Raw genomic sequence first — 18,720 nt, forward strand, 5'->3', positions numbered from 1 at the left:
AAACTTGCAGAAGAAAAGCGAGTTCAGCTGCCCCGGGTCCCTCCCTTGGCAGCAGAGCCCTCCCCCCCAGCCCCTCACTCCCAAACACAATGAGAGCGCCGGTGGAAATCGTCAGGCTCAAACACTTTTTTTTTTTTATTAAACAGAGAGAAGTTCCAGTTCTTTAAAAAAAAATAAAAAAAAAAAAATCCGACAACCAAACCCTGCCCGGGAATGGGAATGTGACGCTCTTCCCCCTCCCCCGGCTGCAGCCGTCCAAGTTTCTATGAGTCAAACGTTTGCAATGTGTTACCGAAATGTTACCAAGCTGGAATGCAGCATCCAGAGGGCTCAGCTCGTAAAACTTTTGTTTGCTGGCCGGGAGAAAGTGTCACCGGCACAGCATTCGGTTCTTCCTCCCCTTCCTTTTGTTTTTCCCATCGCGGAGAGGGTTAAGTGCTTGTGCGGCGCTGACACCCGATGACGGCGGCATTAACCCAGCGCTCCCGGTCCCAGCGGGAAGGGAAATTGTGTTTGGTGGGAAACGGAGGGAAACGGGGCAGCCTGAGAGAGCAGGTGGGAAATGAGAGAAATAAAACCCTACAGACACAAAATCCCGGAATGGTTTGGGTTGGAAAGGGCCTTAAAGCTCTTAAAGCTCAGCTTGTTCCAGCCCTGCCCTGGGCAGGGACACCTTCCATTAAATCAGGTTGCTCCAGCCCCATCCCAGGGCACAGCCAGGACAGACCTCAGCTGCTGAAACACAACTTCTCAGACACAAGCTTTGGGATTTTGGGGTCAGAAAAGTGCTGTTTCCTCATCTGACCGTCCTGAGGGTTGGCCTGAGATGGGAACTTCCAGCCAAGACAGCAAAATCTCAACTTCTTCCAGCAGCATCTGCTCTGGGTCTGCAGAAATGCCGAGGGGCAGAGACACAGGATCTGCTGGATCTGAAATGTTGAGGGACAGGGACACAGCATCTGCTGGATCTGAAATGCTGAGGGACAGGGACACAGCATCTGCTGGATCTGAAATGCTGAGGGACAGGGACACAGCATCACTGATCTGAAATGCTGAGGGGCAGAGACACAGCATCACTGATCTGAAATGCTGAGGGGCAGAGACACAGGATCTGCTGGATCTGAAATGCTGAGGGGCAGGGACACAGCATCATCTGCAGAGGAACAGGGACACAGCATCATCTGCTGGATCTGACCCGAGTTGGGCCCCAGCTCTGAGCTTTGCTCTCACGGTGGGAGCACAGCCTGGAAGAGCCCCTGAAGATGAGGAGTACAAGAAGGAGAGCAGGAGAGAGGGGAGGAAACCAAGGGACTGCCCTGCAGTGCTTGCAAGCCTGAGTCCTTCCAGGAGGTGGCTCCTTCCACCTGGAATTCCCACCCCCAAAACCTTTCCAAGGGTGTAACCTTCACCTTGCTGAAGGACCTTCGGGGCTCAGCTCCAGGAGGAGACTGTGATGCTCTTCCTGCCTCACCCACCCCGTTCAACAACAGCTCTTGGGGCTGGCTGCAGGTTTTGCCTCTGTCCGAGGGAAGGAAAACCTCCAGCAGCCAGGAGCATCCTCCCGGGAGCCCTCCAGAGGGACAGACTCCACCTCATCCGCTGAGGCTGCCCTGCTTTGTGCAGAGAGCACAGAAACCCCCCCGGGAGGGGAGCTGGGCTCCCTGCCCCGCTCCTGGGTTGGGGAATCACAGTCAACCTGTCCTGGCAATTTCCAGCCCAAGCTGTAATTATCCTTTCGTGCCAATGGGAACAATGGCAGTGGAAAAGGAGGAGCGTGGTCATCCTCCTCCCACCTCTACAAGCCAAGTGATGCCAGCCTTGCAGAAGTCCCACGGGTGAAAAAAATTGGTCATGGCATTTTTATGACACTGTTGTCAGGTAAAAGAATCTGGTATTCTGAAACAGGAGGGGAAATAAAAGATAAAGATCCCAGGGAAAGATCTGAGGGGAAAGGCAACGGCCGTGGGCAAGATGTGCTGAGGAGGGAGTTTGGCCACCAGCCACGCTGGACTGAGTGCCCAGGCCAGGGTCACTCCTGTCCAGGGCTGAGCCAGCTCCTGTAACGAGCTACAAACTTTTGCCTAGTTGGACCTTTGCATCATTTGCATGTTAGGTGTGAGGAGAGGCAGGAACTGCCAAAAGCAGGAGCTGCTCAAAGGCCAGGAGGAGATAAGAGACACTGCCCTGCCTAACAAAGAGACATTTCCAGACCTGGGGAAGTGAGGCAATCCTGGCTGATTAAGATGACTGACCAAAGTCTCCCTGGAGGAAGAAAGAGGGTGAAAGATGAAAATCTTTGTGTTTCAAAGGTGAAGAGAGTGGGAGAGCTCACCTGGGAGGGTGGGAGGTGTCCCTGCCCATGGCAGGGCGTGGGACTGGATGGGCCTCAGGTCCCTTCCAACCCAAACCCTTCTGTGATGAGCAGGTGGAAAATCCAGGCTGCTTTTCTGTCACCAAGGAGGCCACAGCAGGTCCCAGATGGTGTTTAGGAGCTTAAAGGGGCTGATGGATTTTGGAAAACCTTTGGGTAACAGTTTGAGCTTTGCTGAAAACGCCGGTGCTGCATTCAGGACCTGCTCCCTCCCAGTCCAGGCACGAGGACCACGCTGTGCTGCTGAGCCCCAGGCTCCTGAGCCCGGGCAGACCCATCCCACGTGCTGACGAGAGCCCAGTCCTGGCTCCCAGCAGCACAGCCCTGCTCCCACAGCCCTGAGGTCCCTCCCTGGCCGGGAGAGCGATCTGCCAGCAGTGCCCTCAGACACAAAGCAGAGCAGCCGTGGCTGAGAGGCTGCAGGAGCAGCAGCGTGGGCAGCAGATGCCCGCGGCAGGGAAGGGGAGCTGCCTGCAGCCACATCTCTCCATAGAAGGCAGGGAAGGAGCAGGTTTGTTTCTGCAGGAGGAGAAGAGTTATGGCTGCGAGAAACGGCGGCTAAAAATACCCTGAGAACCCTGGAGGTCACTTGGGAGAGACCCAGACCCTTCACAAGCCAGGGGCAGAGGTGGCAGTGCCACACGTGTGGCACCGTGGCCTCCTGGCAGCCACAGCAGGGGAGGGTGCTCAGTGCAGCCAAGGGGCAGAGCTGGGGTGGCCCAGACCCCGAGCCAGAGCCTGCCCTGTGCCCCTGTCTGAGGCCCAGCCTCTGTTGGGAGTCAGGGCACGATTTCAGCTCTGCTCACACCGCTGTGAGCATTGAGCGGGGAGCAGAGATCTCAGTCTGGGGGACTCTCAGGGGCTCCTGGCTCAGAAAAGGGCTCAGCTGTCCCCAGTCCCTGTCCATGAAGGTTTTGGATATGAGGCACCCGTGCTCCTCACAGCTGTGACCCCAGAGACCTTCCCAGTGGGACTGACTGGGAGAGCCCCAGCACGTGTTCCTGGCTCAGGGATGTTCCCACTGCTCCTCCAGCAGCAGCCCCAGAGGGGAGCACAGGCAGGTTCAACCCACCTGTGCTCCCAGCTCTGAGCCTCTGAGGATGGAGGGGGCACCAGCAGCATCCAGGCCAGCACCGCCCTGCAGACCTCACCCTCCAGCAAATCTGCTTGAGCCATTTCCCATCTCAAGTTTCAGCTGGAGAAAAGGCATTTCAAATAGTTTCTCCTCTTTTGAAGGGGCCGGTCCCTGTGGACAACTCTGCAGCGAGGGCGTGAGGAGGCTCTTGCCTGGCCTGGGTCCCAGTAAATCACAGTTCAGAGACAGCTGAACTCCATTTTATGATTATTAACCCCAGCCCTGCTCATTTGTTTGGCCTGTCTGAGGCTATATTTAGTGATGGGTGCAGGCATGGCCGGGGGGAATTGTGTGCAGCTGTTAAACACAGCCCCCCACCTTCCCAAAAAATGATTAAAAAAAAAATAAAAAGCTAACAAAACAGGAAGATTATGGTTGGAAAATGAGAAGCAGCTGCGAAGAGGAGGGATGAGGTGTCACACAGGGAGGACTGACTTCAAACCTTGCAGGAAATGTATGAGAAATTTCCCGGCCACTTTTGTAATCCATCATCCCCCCGTGTCCCCTGGTGGCTCTTGGCTCCTGTCACAGCCTGTGAGTGCCAGGGCCAGGAGCATCTCAGGCTGGGCTCAGCAGGAACAGCCACAGAAGTGGCTGCTTGCTCTTGCACTGCCATCAACAAGGTCCTGCTGTGCCTTTGTGACAGTCCCGAATCACCACGATGGAATAAATGTCACCAAGAGGCAGGTGCTGAACCAAGGCAGCTCCAGGGTGGCTCTGGGAATTGCAACAATGGAAAGCTTCGAGCAGGGGTGGTGAAGCACTCTGAGCATTCTCATGTGCTACGGGAGTGCAGGATGGAAAAACAGAGGCAGAGAGAGGTGGAGGTGCCTTGCTGAGATCAGCGTCCTCTTCCTGCCCCCAGAGCAGCAGGAGAGGCTCCTCTTCCTCATCGTGGTTCATTTTGGGGCTGCCAAAGAGGGGCAAACCAGGCAGGGTGGGGCTGTCCCTGTCCATGGCATGGAGACGCCTCCAACCCAAACCATTCTGGGATTTTATGATTTATTCCACGTCCCTGGAGGAGCTCAGAGCTGGAAGGGGCATTGTGGGGGAGGAAAGGGAGCGTGACTTACTCTGAAGCCCTGGCAGCAGGCAGAGTGGCCCTGGCATGGAGGAAAGCAGGGCTGAACCCATCTCTTGGCTCTTGCCCAGTTCTCCTGGTGGCTCTAACGGCAGCACTGGCACCTGAGCCACTGCTGGGGCAGGTGCTGCAGCAGTTTAACGTTTCATCTGCAGGCAGAGCTCAGGGGAGGCAATGCCAGTGCCCAGCTCATGGCCTGCTTTGGCTGGGGATGCCAGTGCATCAGCTGGCCAGGTAAACCCGAGTGCTCACCTGGAAATCACTCACAGGTGGGGCTGGGTCCCTTCCTGGGGCCTGCACCCTCGCCCTCCCACCCGTGCTGGTAGTTTCCTGTTTGCCCACGAGGCTGGGGTGAGAAGGGGCTGGCAGGGTTTGCTTTGCTGCAGCACAGGCTGCTCTCAGCGAGGTTTAGGGAGCTGGCTTCCCCCGGGCTGTGGTTTCAGAGCTGCCAGCCCCGGCCCCGCCGCAGCCAGGTGTGCAGCGACCGCACGGGAGCTCGGCGAGCTGACATCAAGGTGCTCATCTGCAAGGGAAGGGGCTCCCAACTGAAGCACCTCCTGCGTGGTCGGCTTGTGGTGACCCAGCCCAGCCCTCCCTGGCAGCACCAGGCTCTGCTTCTGCACCTGCTGCCTCCAGTGCTCCTCCCGAGACAGCTCCTGCTTTGCTTCAGCCAAGCGCGGGCAAAGGGTGGGACTGGGACACCAGGTTCCCTCTGCGGAGGTGGCACCGTGGTTTTCACTCTTCCAGGGTGGCAGGGACTCCGTGTGCCCTGGGGAAAGAGCGCCGAGGTCACAGAATTCCAGAATCCCTGAGGCTGCAAAAGCTCAGAGGGGTCATCGAGTCCAACCTGGCCCCAGTGCCCACCTTGGCACCAGCCCAGAGCCCACCTTGGCACCAGCCCAGAGCTCTGTGTGCCACCTCCAGGCCTTCCTTGGACACCTCCAGGCATGGGCACTCCAAGGCCTGAGCAGCCTTTCCATGGGGAAATCCTTCCTCAGAGTCCAGGCAGAGCTCAGCGAGGCTGTGCCCCCTGCCCAGCCCTGGCCAGGACCCCCCTGTGCTGCTTTGGGTCTCTAACCCAGGTGAATTTCCTAAAGAGAAAGGAGAGCTGGGACAGTGGCACAGCCCTTGAGAAACTCTGGCTCTGTGCAAACACATTTGAAACCCAGAACTTCTTTTCCATCCCAAATTTGCAGCAGCCTGGAGGGATTTAACCCCTTGTTTTGCTGCTCCATCTCCATCCCATGTGCAGGCAGGAGAGGGAGAATGTGGGCAGAGAATCTGATTCACTCTGCAAATCCCCAGCTGGGAGAAGGAGTTTGATTTACCAAGGCCAGGGGTAGTAAAGAGCTTGGACAGGAATTTGCACTAAACCTTTGACATACAAGACATTTCCCTTTCAGGCCAAGACAAACAAAGGAAGGAAGTGTCTGGGACTTTTAAAGTGACCTAGTGGAGACAGGTAAGGGCAGATAAGGGCTGAAGGAAGAGTGGGCTGGGCCAGGGAAGTATCCAGTTTTACAGATTTGTTGGAATCCTGAGCGCTCTGCAAATCAGGCTGAGGGAAGGCAAAACCACCTGGGGAAGGGCCCTTTGCAACGGGAGAAAGAGGCTGAGCATCCCCGAGTGTTGAGCACGGCCTTTCTATTCACTCCCTGCCTTTTTTCCACTCACTTTGCAAAAGTTCTCTGTGCCTGAGGCTGGCAGGGTTTCCAGGCTCATTAGCTGCTCACCAGCAGGCTCTGCAGTCTCCTGTCAGACCCTGGCCCATCCATGCAAGACTTCTCAATTTCTCAGCACCATCCTTGGTGTTAAAGAGTCTTTGCCCCTTTCCTGCACTCAGGTCCTGTAATAAAAACAGCAGCTGGAGCTGTTCCTGTGAAAGGGAGAATAACACTGTGTGGTGGAGAGATGGAAACAATCCCCATGATAAAAAAAGCTCTTCATTGGTGCTGTTCTCTGTCCCCACACCACTGTACAGGGGACACGAGGGATTCTCCTGTTCCCAGGGCTGGGAATGGGAGCAGCACGGAGCTTTCTGTGGGGCAGCAGCCAGCAGTGGCCGTGGCATCTCTGCCTGGCTCTGCCAGGAAGCCAGGCCTCCCCCCAGCCTGGCAAGCACTGACTTTCCTGGTACCACATCCCTGATCCCCCATCCCTGGAGAACAGGAGTGCTACAACACCGTCCCAGGTGACAGATTTAAAATGCCAGCCTTAACCTTGCCTGGACAGGGTTAATTTCCCCTCTCAGGATTTCAGTTTCTCCCTGGAGTCATCTCTTTGGTGACTCCACAGGTTCCCTCTGTGAAACCCTCTGGGAACGTTTTGCTCTTTGACCTCAAATCTTTTCTTTCTGCAGCAAATTGCTCCTGTTTCTTTTTAACCCTTTATTCCTCGCTCAAGATGCAGCACTTGAGGTTCATGAGGAGCCCCCGTGGGATTCCCAGAAGGGATGGAGGATAACTGGTGAGACCCCAGAAGGAGCAGGGGGGTCCTCAGTGCTGTCCCCACAGCACCAGAGTCACTGACCCCCCTCCCTGGCCTTATCTCGTGCTGAGTTTTGCATTCTGAGTCATTAAACAAACACAGGGACTGCTCTGCCTGGCCAGCACTCCCAGGGCCCAGAGCAGGGCTTGGATGAGGCTCCTCCACATGAGTCTGAGACCATGAAAAACAAAGCTGCTGCTTTCTGGGTTATTTATAAAGCAAACTGCACAAATAAACCTTTCCTACCCAGAACAGTCAAGGTTATGAATCCATAATTCTCCTTTCCTACAGGGACCTTGTTTGTGACTCATTCCTGGCCAGCCTCGGGGGCTCCCAGTGCATGAGCTGGGAATGAGGAGCTGCTGGGAGCGAGGAGCTGCTGGGAGTGAGGAGCTGCTGGGACTGAGGAGCTGCTGGGAGTGAGGAGCTGCTCACCGCGAGGAAGAGCTTGGCAGGGGCAGATGAAGGCTCCCTGCAAGGGCTCAGCACGGGCCACCCTCCTTCCTTAGCATCAAGCCCAGAAAAGCCATCTGTGGGACAATCAAATCCTTTCAAATCCCAGAAAATTGGCTGGAGCACCATCTGGAGGCAGCTCCTGGAAGGCGTGGGCAGAGCTGTGACACCTTTCCCGGGATGGGGACGCGGGTGTCCCTCTGTCCCCTCTGCTGGGGTGACGTGCCCATCACCAGGGCCCCTCCAGGAGGAGCTCCCATCCCACCAGGACAAGCAGGACCTGGGATTCAAGGCCCCTGAGCTGCAGATCTTGTCCTGTTCTGTCTCTCTCTGACCAAGTCTGTTCCTGGATATTCTGCCCAGTCATCAGCTACTCTGGCAGGTGACCCCAAAATGAGGGGTTTCCACACTCAGTCTCTCTCCCGTGTCCCTGGAACCCTTGGATCACATTTTTTTCCCCTCCAATCTGTGCATTTACAACAATGATGTAACTTTTTAGCCATGTTTCTTTGCTCTGCATTAGTTCATGTTGCTGGAGGACAGATGGATCTGTGAAATTAGGGAGCACTTCTCCAAAAGCCCTTGGTCTCTTTGGGCTTGATTTGCTATCGATTTTTGCTGGGCTTGATTTGTTATCGATTTTTCTAAGATTTTCTTTCAAGGGCCAGTCTGACTAAAAGTATCTTCTGCTGGGTTTGACCACAGCTTTGCTATCCTGCTCCATCTTTCCGATAACACTCGTGCAGCGGCGGGTGCCATTTCCCTCTGCTCTCTGGAAGTGGAAATTATTACATTTTTAAATTCTGCTGATGCTGAGGGAAGCTGTGATTTCTAAGAAGCGATGCTGTGCATGCCCTGACACGTTTCATGTCTCAGCACTCAGCTGCGCTCTGAGCCTTCAGTGAAGAGCCTGGAATTGGTTTTTTTTTTCTTCAGGGATTTGCTTTCTGTAATCTGATCATTCATGTTGTTCACAAAGACAACTTGATTTTTCAATATGTGATCCGCTTTCTCCACGGCTGATTGAGGCTTCCTGCACAATGAGCTGACTCTTTGTTGCCAGTTCCCGAGGAATTCTCACCAAACTCGGGCTTAGACAGCATTTGCCTGGCTGCAGCTCCGTGCTTTGGGATGCCCACCCTGGGCAGCTCAGGGAATCCGTTTAAGGCCGATGCATCCCTGGCTGTTTTTTTTCTCTTCATCTCCTGTGTCCACAGCATTAAACACTTCCTTCCCCTTCAGCCCTCGAGGCTTTTCTCAAAGCTGGAACCCCAGGGGCAGCTTGAGCAGGGCCTCCCTATCACCAGAATCTGCTTATCTGCAGCTCAAAGGAAATTCTGCTTGGCTGCCGAGTTCCAGCTCCGGATGAAAGGATGAAATGATGAAATGCCCACACGGCAGAGCCTCGGTGAGAGGGGCTCAGGAGCTGCTCCCCAGGAAGATTGGCTGGGAAAACAATCAGGGGCTCTCCTTCCACGGGGTCAGAGCCAGCCCGGTGCCACGGGGCTCATCCAAGGCTCTCAGGGCAGGAGGTTTCAGGATTTCGGTGCTTCAGAGAGAGGGAGTCGAGGGACCCGATAAACATTTATGTGGGGAGAAACATCTCGGGGCTGAAACATCAAATAAAACCCCGTGGAGTGAAATATGACCGCAAGGACTGGATGAAGCCATTAGAAGTCTGGGCAGGTTTAAGAGCTCACTTGTGTGGAAAGGGGGAGTTTGGTATTTTCAAGTGTTTCTACACCACTCACGGCGTTCCCCAGGGCCTGGAGCGTGCTCATGCTGCTAAAAATAAACCACTCAGGAAGGCTCTGACAGCCTTCTCAGAGCTTCAGGTGCTCTGAGCCGAAAAAGAGGAGAAAAAGCCACGAGAAGAGAATGGATGAGGCTGTTAGACATGTCTGGGTGAAAAATAACCACCTCCAGCTCCGCTTGACAGAGGAGCGAGCAGGGAGCTGTGGTCTCACTGGGGGGAAATTATAGTTCAGAGAAAACAGCTCACCTCTGTCCCTTTGTTTCCTGAAAGCTGATGGAGGAAGACTCAGAATTGGGGAGAGAGAGTGAGTTTGTTTTCTCTTTCTAGAAGACACTGCATGTTTTTATTCTCCCCGTTCTTTGTGCGTGTGTTTAGATAAAAGTTAGGACACAAAGGCTTTGCTGGGTTGGTGCCAAGCTAAAGCTCAAGAAAACAAACCTCAACCTTCAAGGCCGAGAGGTTCAGTGGGTCGTTAAAGCCAGTCCTGCTCGCACAGGAAATCACATCATGTAATCTCTTGTTTGGGACTTTGGCAAAGGATAAAATCCTTCTCAGGAGGGAGCGCTGCCATTTCAGAGAGCAGCAGCCCAAGAGAAACACATCGTTTGAGGGAGCAGGGATTTTTCAGGATCTGTCTGCAGAAATAGCCAGGCTCCATCCCTGGCTGGGAGAGCAATTATTAATTATTAATTTCATGGCAATTAAAATTACCTTCCTTTCCATGCTATCTACAGAAGCCTCCACCAATAGAGGTGAGAAGAAAATATTCCCCTGCCCAATCCAGGACCTGTTCCACCATTCCTGATCCAACCCTTTAAGCCCTCAAAAACACACTTTACTTCTTCCCTTCTGTTCTGCAAGGAAGCCACAGAGAGTTGTCCTCCGTGCAGGGCTTGTCGCAGCCGTGGACACGCTCTGGAGTGCTTTTATCTGAAATGTTTCTTTCTCTTTCTCATGGGCCATGTGGAACAGTATCAAAAGCCATAAAACTTTATGTATTTACAGCCTCTTCTGGGAGCACAGCGCTCAGAACATCGTTGTAGATGTAAATTAGCTCAATTATCTTTGCTTGGGATGGTTGGATCTTGCCCAATTACCGTTGCAGTTTCTCATTCTCTGTGGTGCTGACAAACAACCCGTTTAAGTGCTTGTTCCACTGTTTTCCCAGTCCCAACACCACATAATTCTCTCTGATCTTCAGCCTCTGTTTTAAGAGAAACCTTTGGCATTCTTCCTTGACTATTTTCCACCCTCTCTGGGTTAAGGTTCCCTTCTTGGCTTTCTGGCACCTGCAGAGTGAATTTAATCTTACCCGAAGCACCTGAACATGTACTATGAATTCTAGTGCATCTCTACCTTTTTTTTTTCCTTACTACACTGATATTTCTCTCTTCTCCCAATTATAACCCTCATCTGATCCATCACCCTTGGAAGTTTTGACATTTCAGCCTTCTTGGCATTACCCTCCATCAGCTCCTTGTCTGGAGAACAACTGAGATCCACGGATTCCCTCCACACACAGAAACTCCTCTGTTAATTGCCAGTGAGAACTGCTGCTGCTGCAATCTTATCAAATCTGCACACCGCAATTTTTCACTACATTATGCCATGATAGCAGGGCCACGTGCCTTTGGACCAGCTGCTGGAATCAGAAATTCTGATTCTCCCTCATGCTCTGGCTTTCGTTAGCTAACCACACCAAAAATCCCATGGATTCTCTTGAACTGTCTCCTGGTGGGCCTGGTCACCTCCTCATCGATTCATTTCTGGAGTAAACAACAAAGAAAGAGTAAAAAAGAGTGGCTGCTCTCTCCATGCAGCTCATGGTGCTCTGAGCTGAGCCATTCCCAGGCCCCTGGAATGACTGAGCAAGCCCTGGATGTTCCAAACAAAACCACAACACTGACACCCTTGAGGGGTGTCTGAATCCAGGGACTGCTCCAAGTGGAGCTGCAGGAGCCACTTCCAGCGTTTCACACAGAATCCCTGAATTATTCAGGTTGGAAAAGCTCTCTGAGACCAACCAAGCTTGATCCCCACCTTGTCCCCCCCACCGGAGCACTGAGTGCCATGTCCAGTCATTCCCTGGACACCCCCAGGAGGCCAACCCTTCCCAAAGCCTGACCACCCTTCCCATGAAGTTCTTCCTGAATTTCACTGCCTTTTCGTGAACTTTCTTCTTTGAATTTCCTGAACTTTTCCTCACTCTCACATGGGGTGATGGCTACAGCCCCTCACAGGCCAGAAGCTGGATCAAAAGGGAGAGTTAAGAACTCCCAGCATCCCAACCTCTCCCACCAGGGTGCTGCTGCTGCTCTCGCTGCCCCAGATGAGCCCCTGGAGCTTCCCAGGCTGGCTGAGCAGCGAATGCTCGGGGTTTATCACCCCATCAGAGCAGTTGGAAGACAGTTGAGTGTCTCTGGGGTGCAGATAGCAGGGAAGGCTTTGCTCTGGGAGATAAGCTGCCCTCCCTGAGCAGCCAAGGGAGGCCGTTGGTATCTCAGGGTCTTCCAGCCCCTCCAGACACACCCTGGTGCAGGGGATGGCGAGGAGCTGGGGGCAGTTAACTGAACCCCTGGCTATCATCCCTGCTCTGCTCCCTGCAATCGTTTCTCCCGTGCTGATCAAGCCTCTGCAGTGACCTCACTGCCTGTAAACAAGCAGCCAAAGCCTCCTGGTTTTGGAGATGGATTCATTCAGGAGAGAAAGCTGGTTCTGGAAGGTATTTGAAAGGTTTTGAAATGCACAACAGCTCAATTTTCTGCCTGAGTGGCTGCCCAGGAGAGAAAAACATCACAAGCATCCCCTGTCGGGTTTGGGGAGCCAGCAGGGTCTGGAGTGCAGCTGCTCCCTGCCAGCTCCACTCGGAGCTCCCTGTGCCACCCCACAGCAGCAAATCCAGGCTCTGGTGGTCAGCCAGCACTCAGGTGTGAGCGAGGCACAAAGTCCAGGCCACCTTTACCTGGAGGAAGCAGTAGATCCAAGCACAGTGTTGCAGTGAGGGTGTGCACAGAGGCTGCACACCCAAAGCGTTTGGAAACAAGGAGAGCAAATATTGTGGTGAGGCAACAACATTGGTTTCACAGTTTCTGCCTGTATTACATAAAAAATATTTCCTTTTTCATTTCAATGCTGCCCAGACCTTCCCTTGGGCCCTGCTCAGCTCAGAAGGATGAACACCCACCCCAGGCAGCTCTCTAGGGTCCTGCTCTGTTTTCTTCCACAGGAAACCACCTCTTTCCCAAATATAGATATTTCCATCCAAATAAAGGGCAGTGGGTTGGAATATTGTTCAAAAAGAATCCAGAAATGCAAAAGTGGTGAAAAGCATCGCTCTTTTTCACAGGCTGGGGGGAGAACAGCACTGCAAAAACCCAGCAGAGTCATCCGTGGGGAGCCTCTGCCATCTGCTGGCACCGAGTCCTGCAGCAGCGCCTGTGCAAGGAGAGACTGCCAGCAAATAGACAGGAGGGGAAAACGGGTGGGTTTGGAGTTCCTAAGCCCTTTTCTGAGAGAAACATTTACCTGGTTTGGTCTCATCAAAAATATGGAGGTCATGGAAAGGTTTATGTTGGGAGGGACCTAAAAAATCATCCAGTTCCACGTCCCTGCCACGGTTCTACCTGACCAGGGTGCCCCAAGCCCCGTCCAGCCTGGCCTTGGACACTTCAGGGATCCAGGGACTGCTCTGGGCACCTGTGCCAGGCCCTCAGCACCTTGACAGCAAAGGATTCTCTCCTCAAGTTTCCAGGCAGGTGGAGAATCCCGATTTTCTGCCAGGGATTTGAACAAAGCCATGAATTTAACACCTCTGTGTGAGGATTAAAGGTTAAAGGCTTATCAAGTTTAAAGTCTGCTTTTGCCACCTTCTTTCCCCAGAGAGGTTTGTGCTCCCCATGGGAGCAGCACAGCCAATGGGAGCTGAAAAGGGGCAAATAGAAACTGTGACAAACAGAAAACACCTTTTTGTCACCTGTCTTACTCATAACAGCCTCACCTGGGCTTGAATGCCAACAAGGAAGTTAAAGACAATTAACAGATGTTCAGCCAGGACTCAGACTCTGTCAGGGAAATTCTGCAGCCACACCTCAAAGTATTTTTAGTCCTGGCCTTGGCTACTCAGCTGGAGCTTCTCGAAGCTTCCCCGTGCTGCAGGCACTCTTTGCAGAGCAGCTTTTCCAGGTTCTGTCTTTGCTGCTCCACATTGCAGCTCACTCTGGTGGTTCAGAGCCCCTTCCTTGTGGCCCAGAATCAGCTGAAGGAAATTTATAACAAACAGGTGCTTTTCTGGACAAATAAACCAGGATTTCCTTTCAACCAGCTCAGAATTCGATCAGTATTATTTGATGTAACAGAATGTTTTGAAGCCAAGGACTGTTTTCAAACCACCAACAAAAATATTTGTATTATTTTTTCCTCTGCATCTCATTGCAGCTCTTTTGCTTTTCCTTCCCACCATTTATCTTTCACAACACCAAGCCTTGCCTGTACTTCCTATTTGGCTGCTGGTTGGTAGTTTTCTCATTTGCTGTTATTTTTGACTTCCATCCAAGCTTTGTATGATATTAATAGCTGTTGCACAGAACTGTAATCATCCTCAAACCAGCCCTAATATTAGCAGAAGTAGCCAAGTACTGTTGTCAAGGCCTGAGGGATTTGGGCAGTGAATTTTCTCCTCCATCCTGCCAGTTCTGCCCCAGCCCAGGGAGACAAAACATCTGCCCAGCACCCAACTCCCAGAGCCCCATCCTGGCCACCCCAGGGAAGAGAGAAGCAGCTTGGTCAAGCCCAAATGCACAGAAAGATGCTGAAAGAAGATGCTGATGTGAAGATTCAAGAATTAGATGTTACCCGTTGTCTAATTAATGCTTCTGCCTAATCAAGATAGAGCAATCACTCATTGTTCATCCAGCAGCGCTAGCACTAATAGCCAAATTACTCATTTTCTATTAAAGGTTGTCAGCAATAGAAAAAAATAAACAGGGGATAAAAGCATCTACCCTGCTCCTCCAGCAGTAAATTCTCCTCCTTCCTTTCCTGCTGCAGTGACTCATCAGCATCCTGAGGGGGAAATAGTGATGGGTTTTTTCTTCTTAGCTGGGAGGGATGTGATTCTCAGGCTGGTGGTTTCTTCCTTCTCTGTTTAGAGTTTACTTGAGGCTACTTTTTAAAATGTATTTTCTGCTATTCTCTCCTCTGGAATCTTTCTTGCCAGGGCTGCAATCCCCCGTTACACCCAGACACAGCACGTGTCCTGCATTTTACCTGTATTTTTATTGTCACTTCACTGGTTTCTGTCACCTCCCAAAACCTCAGTGGTTAGCAGTGGCTTCCTGGGGCCATCTCCAGCTCAGCGTCCTGTGCTCTGTCAGCACTTGCTGCTCCTTAGGGAAGGAGTTGGGATTTTCCCCAGGTGCACTGCTGTACCCTCACACCAAACTGTAATTACCATCCCCTTTTTGCTGGGCAGTTTCTGTGACAGGCAGATGAGAAACTCCAGCAAAACTGCCAGGGCAGATTCAGACAAGCCCTGGGGACTAAGTCCTGCAGAGTCACAAGGAGCCTTTGGCTCATCACTGATGATGCCAACGTGATGCCGTGCTTCCTTTCTGATGGATCCTCCATCACCTCACACCAGGTACTTCCTAAAAGCTGTTACACTGAAGTCCTTTTGAGCAGGGACAAGGTCTCCAGGGGCGAGTCCAGACCCTGCTGCTCTGACCACGGGGTTCCCTTCCTTGTCTATCCAGACCCCAGTACCATTTTATGAAGGGAAGGTGATAACTTCCAGATAGGAAGAGAATACTTTCATTTTTGGTTTCAACTCTTCCTGTTTCGTTTCATCCTCGGCAAGTGGTTTCATCTGACTCCACCCAGGAGAAAGCTTCCTTATTTAAAGCTCAGTCTCCAGGTTACAGACTTCTGCCCAGGATCTGCTGCTGGCTGGAAGAGGTGCAGCCAAGCCATCGTCCCTCCACAGTGACATGATGCCCGCAGGAGCAATGAGGTGAGTGCACAGCATCCCTTCGTGTCACAGATCCCACAGGGGGTGGGGGACAAGGCTCAGCACAGTGTCCTGGCTCAGAACCTCACTGTGGTCAGGCTGGAAAGGGCCTCAGAAAGTGACCGTGTCCAAGGTGCTGCATCCAGACACCTCTGGAATGTCTCTGAGGGTAGAGACTGCACAACCTGTCCAGGAAAAACGTGCAAGGCCTTTCTCCTTCTCACAGTTAAATTTCCTGATGTCCAGATGGGGTTTCCTGGAATTGTTTGTACTCTTTTTGCCCTGGCACTGGGCACCACTAAAAAAGCCTGGCACTGCTTTGCACCCTCTCCTCAGGTATTTCTACAGCTCTAAGATCCTTCCGAGCCTTCTCTGAACTGACCAGTCTCAGCTCTCTCAGCCTTTCCTCATGGAAGAGGCACTCCAGTCTAACACTTTCCTTGCCTTGCTGGGCTCCTTTTTGAGCCATTTCTTCACCCTCAGCTGAAGACACAATCCCTGCTTCCTCCTCACAGTAGGTGAAACGAGAGAAACCGGTTTTATTACTTGTGGGTTGGGCTGGTCTACTCCCCCTTTTCTCAGCACATCCAAGGGCTTTGCCTTGGGTGAGGGAGCAGCCCTGGCTCCAGGCACTGGTGATTCCATTCCTGGCTTGCTGTGCTCTAACAGGAAGGCTCACAGAGCTCCCTGGAAAATGGGCTGATTGGAACAAGGACTTGAGGGTTCTTTAATAGCCTGACTGCAAGGGATGTGTTGAGCAACTGGAGAATCTTCTCCTCCTCCAGCTCCCCATCTCTTTTCTCCCTGTGTGTGGGCACACCCTTTAATAACTCATCACTTCCTCTTTGTAGCAAGGAGCAGCTGAAGAAGAAGCTGGATGCCCTTCAGTGTCACTTCACCTGGAACCTGGGGGTTGACTCTTTCAGTCTTTGGCATCTCCTGCAGAAGTTGGATGTTGAGATCAAGCACACAGCCCACCAGAACCAGGTGGCCCTCCTGGGGCTCCAGGCCTACCTGCACCAGCTGAACAACCACAGCAAGGAAGCTCTGCAGAGCCTCAAAGCTGCTGAGGAACACAATGACAAGAAGCATCTATGGACATCTACTGCTGGCTCTTTGACCATCTATGGGAATTATGCTTGGATCCACTACCTTCAGGGCTCCTACCAGGAGGCTGAAACCTGGCTGGAACGAGTTCAGCCGCTCTGCTCAACTCCTTGGGATGTGGGGCTGATCCCACACATCCAGGCCCAGAAAGGCTGGTCCCTCCTGGCTATCAGAGCCCGAAACGGGGAACGGGCAAGAGAGTGCTTCAACGTGGCCTTGATGCTTGAACCAGAGAACAGATCTTTCCATACAGGGCTTGCAATGGCTCTTTATTCCTCCTGGAATTTCTGCTGGCAACCTGATACTGAAAGAGAAGCCAGAATCCACTTGGAAAGAATTGTCAACGAGCAGCCAGAAAACTACAGAGCCAAAATATATTTGGCCAAGCTACTTAAACAAGGTGATATGGAAAAAGCAACTGGCTTAGTTAAAGAATGTGTTGAGAAAAGCTCTGACCCCGAGGTCCTCAAACTATCAGCTTTGTTCTGGATGTCATGGTCAACAGAGAAAGCACTTGAGATCATCCAGCAAGCCCTGCAGCAGGACCCAGGTTACCACCTTCTCTACCAGGCCTTGGCCAACTGCTACAAGAAACAGTGGGTTAAAGCAAATCAGAAAGAGAAGGATAAGTTACGGTGTAAAGCCACCAAGGAGCTCCAACAAATTATTCAGGAACATCCTGACCTTGACCTTACCCTTGTCAAGCTGCAGTTAGCAGAGTTCCTTGGTATAAAAAAGCCATCACAGGAAGAAAAGATTTATGAGGACCTGCAGAGGCAAATGAACACCCTGAGCCTCAGATGTCAGCAAGCCCTGAATCTCTCCTGGGGAGATTTCTTCCTCTACCGGGAGAAATGCATGGCTGAGGCAAAAGCCAAGTTCATGGAATGCTACAAAATTCCTGTGCAGACAGACCAGAGGATGAAATGTGGGCACAGGCTGTTGACGATGGCTAAGACCTACCAGCACAACGGTGACGCTGACGCTGCCAACGACATCTACCACTTCCTCCAAGACGCTGACAAGCACCTGCCCAGGGAACCTGCTGCACTCGCTTTAGATGATGAGGATCACCCCAACCCACAGAGAATTTGGCAGGACTTTTCCCAAGGCTAGAAGGCCAAAAGGACTGTCTGGCTCTGCACAGCAGGCCCATCCCTCACATGGACATGTCAGCTCCTCACGTCATCCCATCGCTCAGCCATCAAATCCAGGCCCACCCGTGGGTAACCAGTGTCCAAACCTTACACACGCTGCTGGGTGCTGCTGCTCCAGAGGGAATGAAAACAAGAGGGAAGAGTTTGTCTCAGCACAATCTTCGCAGGTGTGGACCTGCATCTCTCCCTTGGAGCTGCCATTGATCAGAACCAAATGCTGATTAGGGCAATGCGAGAAATCAACTCATTAATTATAAGAATTCTACCATTTGCAAAGAACCAGGAGGTGGATTCTTCCACAAGATCAGTGAGGAGCCATGATGAGGGTGCAGTCCTTCTGTACAGGACACAGCTGGTCACTAGCCTGTCCAAATGCATTAAATGCTGCTGATTGAGGAGCCCACAGGGGTGATTTTATCTGCATTAATCCTCAGAAGCACACACATTCCTGCCCCTGCCTGGACATAAACCAGGAGCTTTTTTGTACTGGTTCCCACCAGGGGTGATATTTTCATCCCTGTTTCTGGAGCCAAACGGAGGCTTAAAAATCTTTGATTAATAAATATTTCTCTGCATGATTTCTCCTTGCTGGTGTCTTCTTGCAGCCTGAAGCTTCCAGAGCACAGAACACCAAAGATCCACCCTCTCCTCACTGCTCTCACTCTCCATCCCCCAGGCCCTTCCCACCTGGAATCTGTGCCCTTACCTGCAGGCACAGGTGGGCACTCCCCATCCCAGAGATGTGCCCAAGCACTGCCAGGGTCACCTTTGTGCCCAGCAGTACCCGAGTGGGGGTGGCTTCCCCAGATGTCCCCAAACCCACCTGTCCCCACAGAGCAGTGGCACAGGGACCAGGGCAGATGTCCCTCAGCAGGTCCCACCTGCAGTGACCATGTATCTGCTCCAGTGAGGAACAGGCAAGGACCTAGCCTGGGAGAAGATGCTCCAGGAAAGGACCAAGAGTGCCCAAAACCAGAATCAGGGTAAGGAGAACACACCTTAGTGCCTCTCTCCTGCACACCTGGTGTGTCTGAGAACCCAGGGCCAGAAACACCCCCTTGCTTGGGCCCCAGCAGGGTCAGCACCACTGTGCAAACACTTCACCCCCCCAGACCTCACAATCAAGGGGAGAGGGAAACATCCCAGGCCAGCACACCTACCCATGGCTA

General features: G+C 52.5%; 1 protein-coding gene across 5 annotated transcripts; it reads left to right on the top strand.

The window, feature by feature from the left end:
• The first annotated feature begins 4,702 nt into the window (after positions 1-4,702).
• Positions 4,703-18,129, top strand: LOC135287887 (interferon-induced protein with tetratricopeptide repeats 1-like). 5 transcript variants are annotated; one of them, XM_064401118.1, is made up of 5 exons: positions 4,717-4,821; positions 5,991-6,049; positions 7,366-14,921; positions 15,034-15,290; positions 16,139-18,129. In XM_064401118.1, exons 4-5 carry the CDS (start codon positions 15,268-15,270, stop codon positions 17,508-17,510), a joined length of 1,395 nt encoding a protein of 464 aa, XP_064257188.1. In that variant the 5' UTR covers positions 4,717-4,821; positions 5,991-6,049; positions 7,366-14,921; positions 15,034-15,267; the 3' UTR covers positions 17,511-18,129. The 5 variants fall into 5 exon arrangements, with proteins under 5 accessions (XP_064257186.1, XP_064257188.1, XP_064257185.1 ...); XM_064401116.1 differs by having other exon boundaries at positions 4,703-4,856; positions 7,366-15,290; XM_064401115.1 differs by having other exon boundaries at positions 7,366-15,290.
• Positions 18,130-18,720: the final 591 nt, after the last annotated feature.

This window comes from Passer domesticus, chromosome 31 (assembly GCF_036417665.1).
Source record: "Passer domesticus isolate bPasDom1 chromosome 31, bPasDom1.hap1, whole genome shotgun sequence".
Taxonomy (NCBI): domain Eukaryota; kingdom Metazoa; phylum Chordata; class Aves; order Passeriformes; family Passeridae; genus Passer; species Passer domesticus.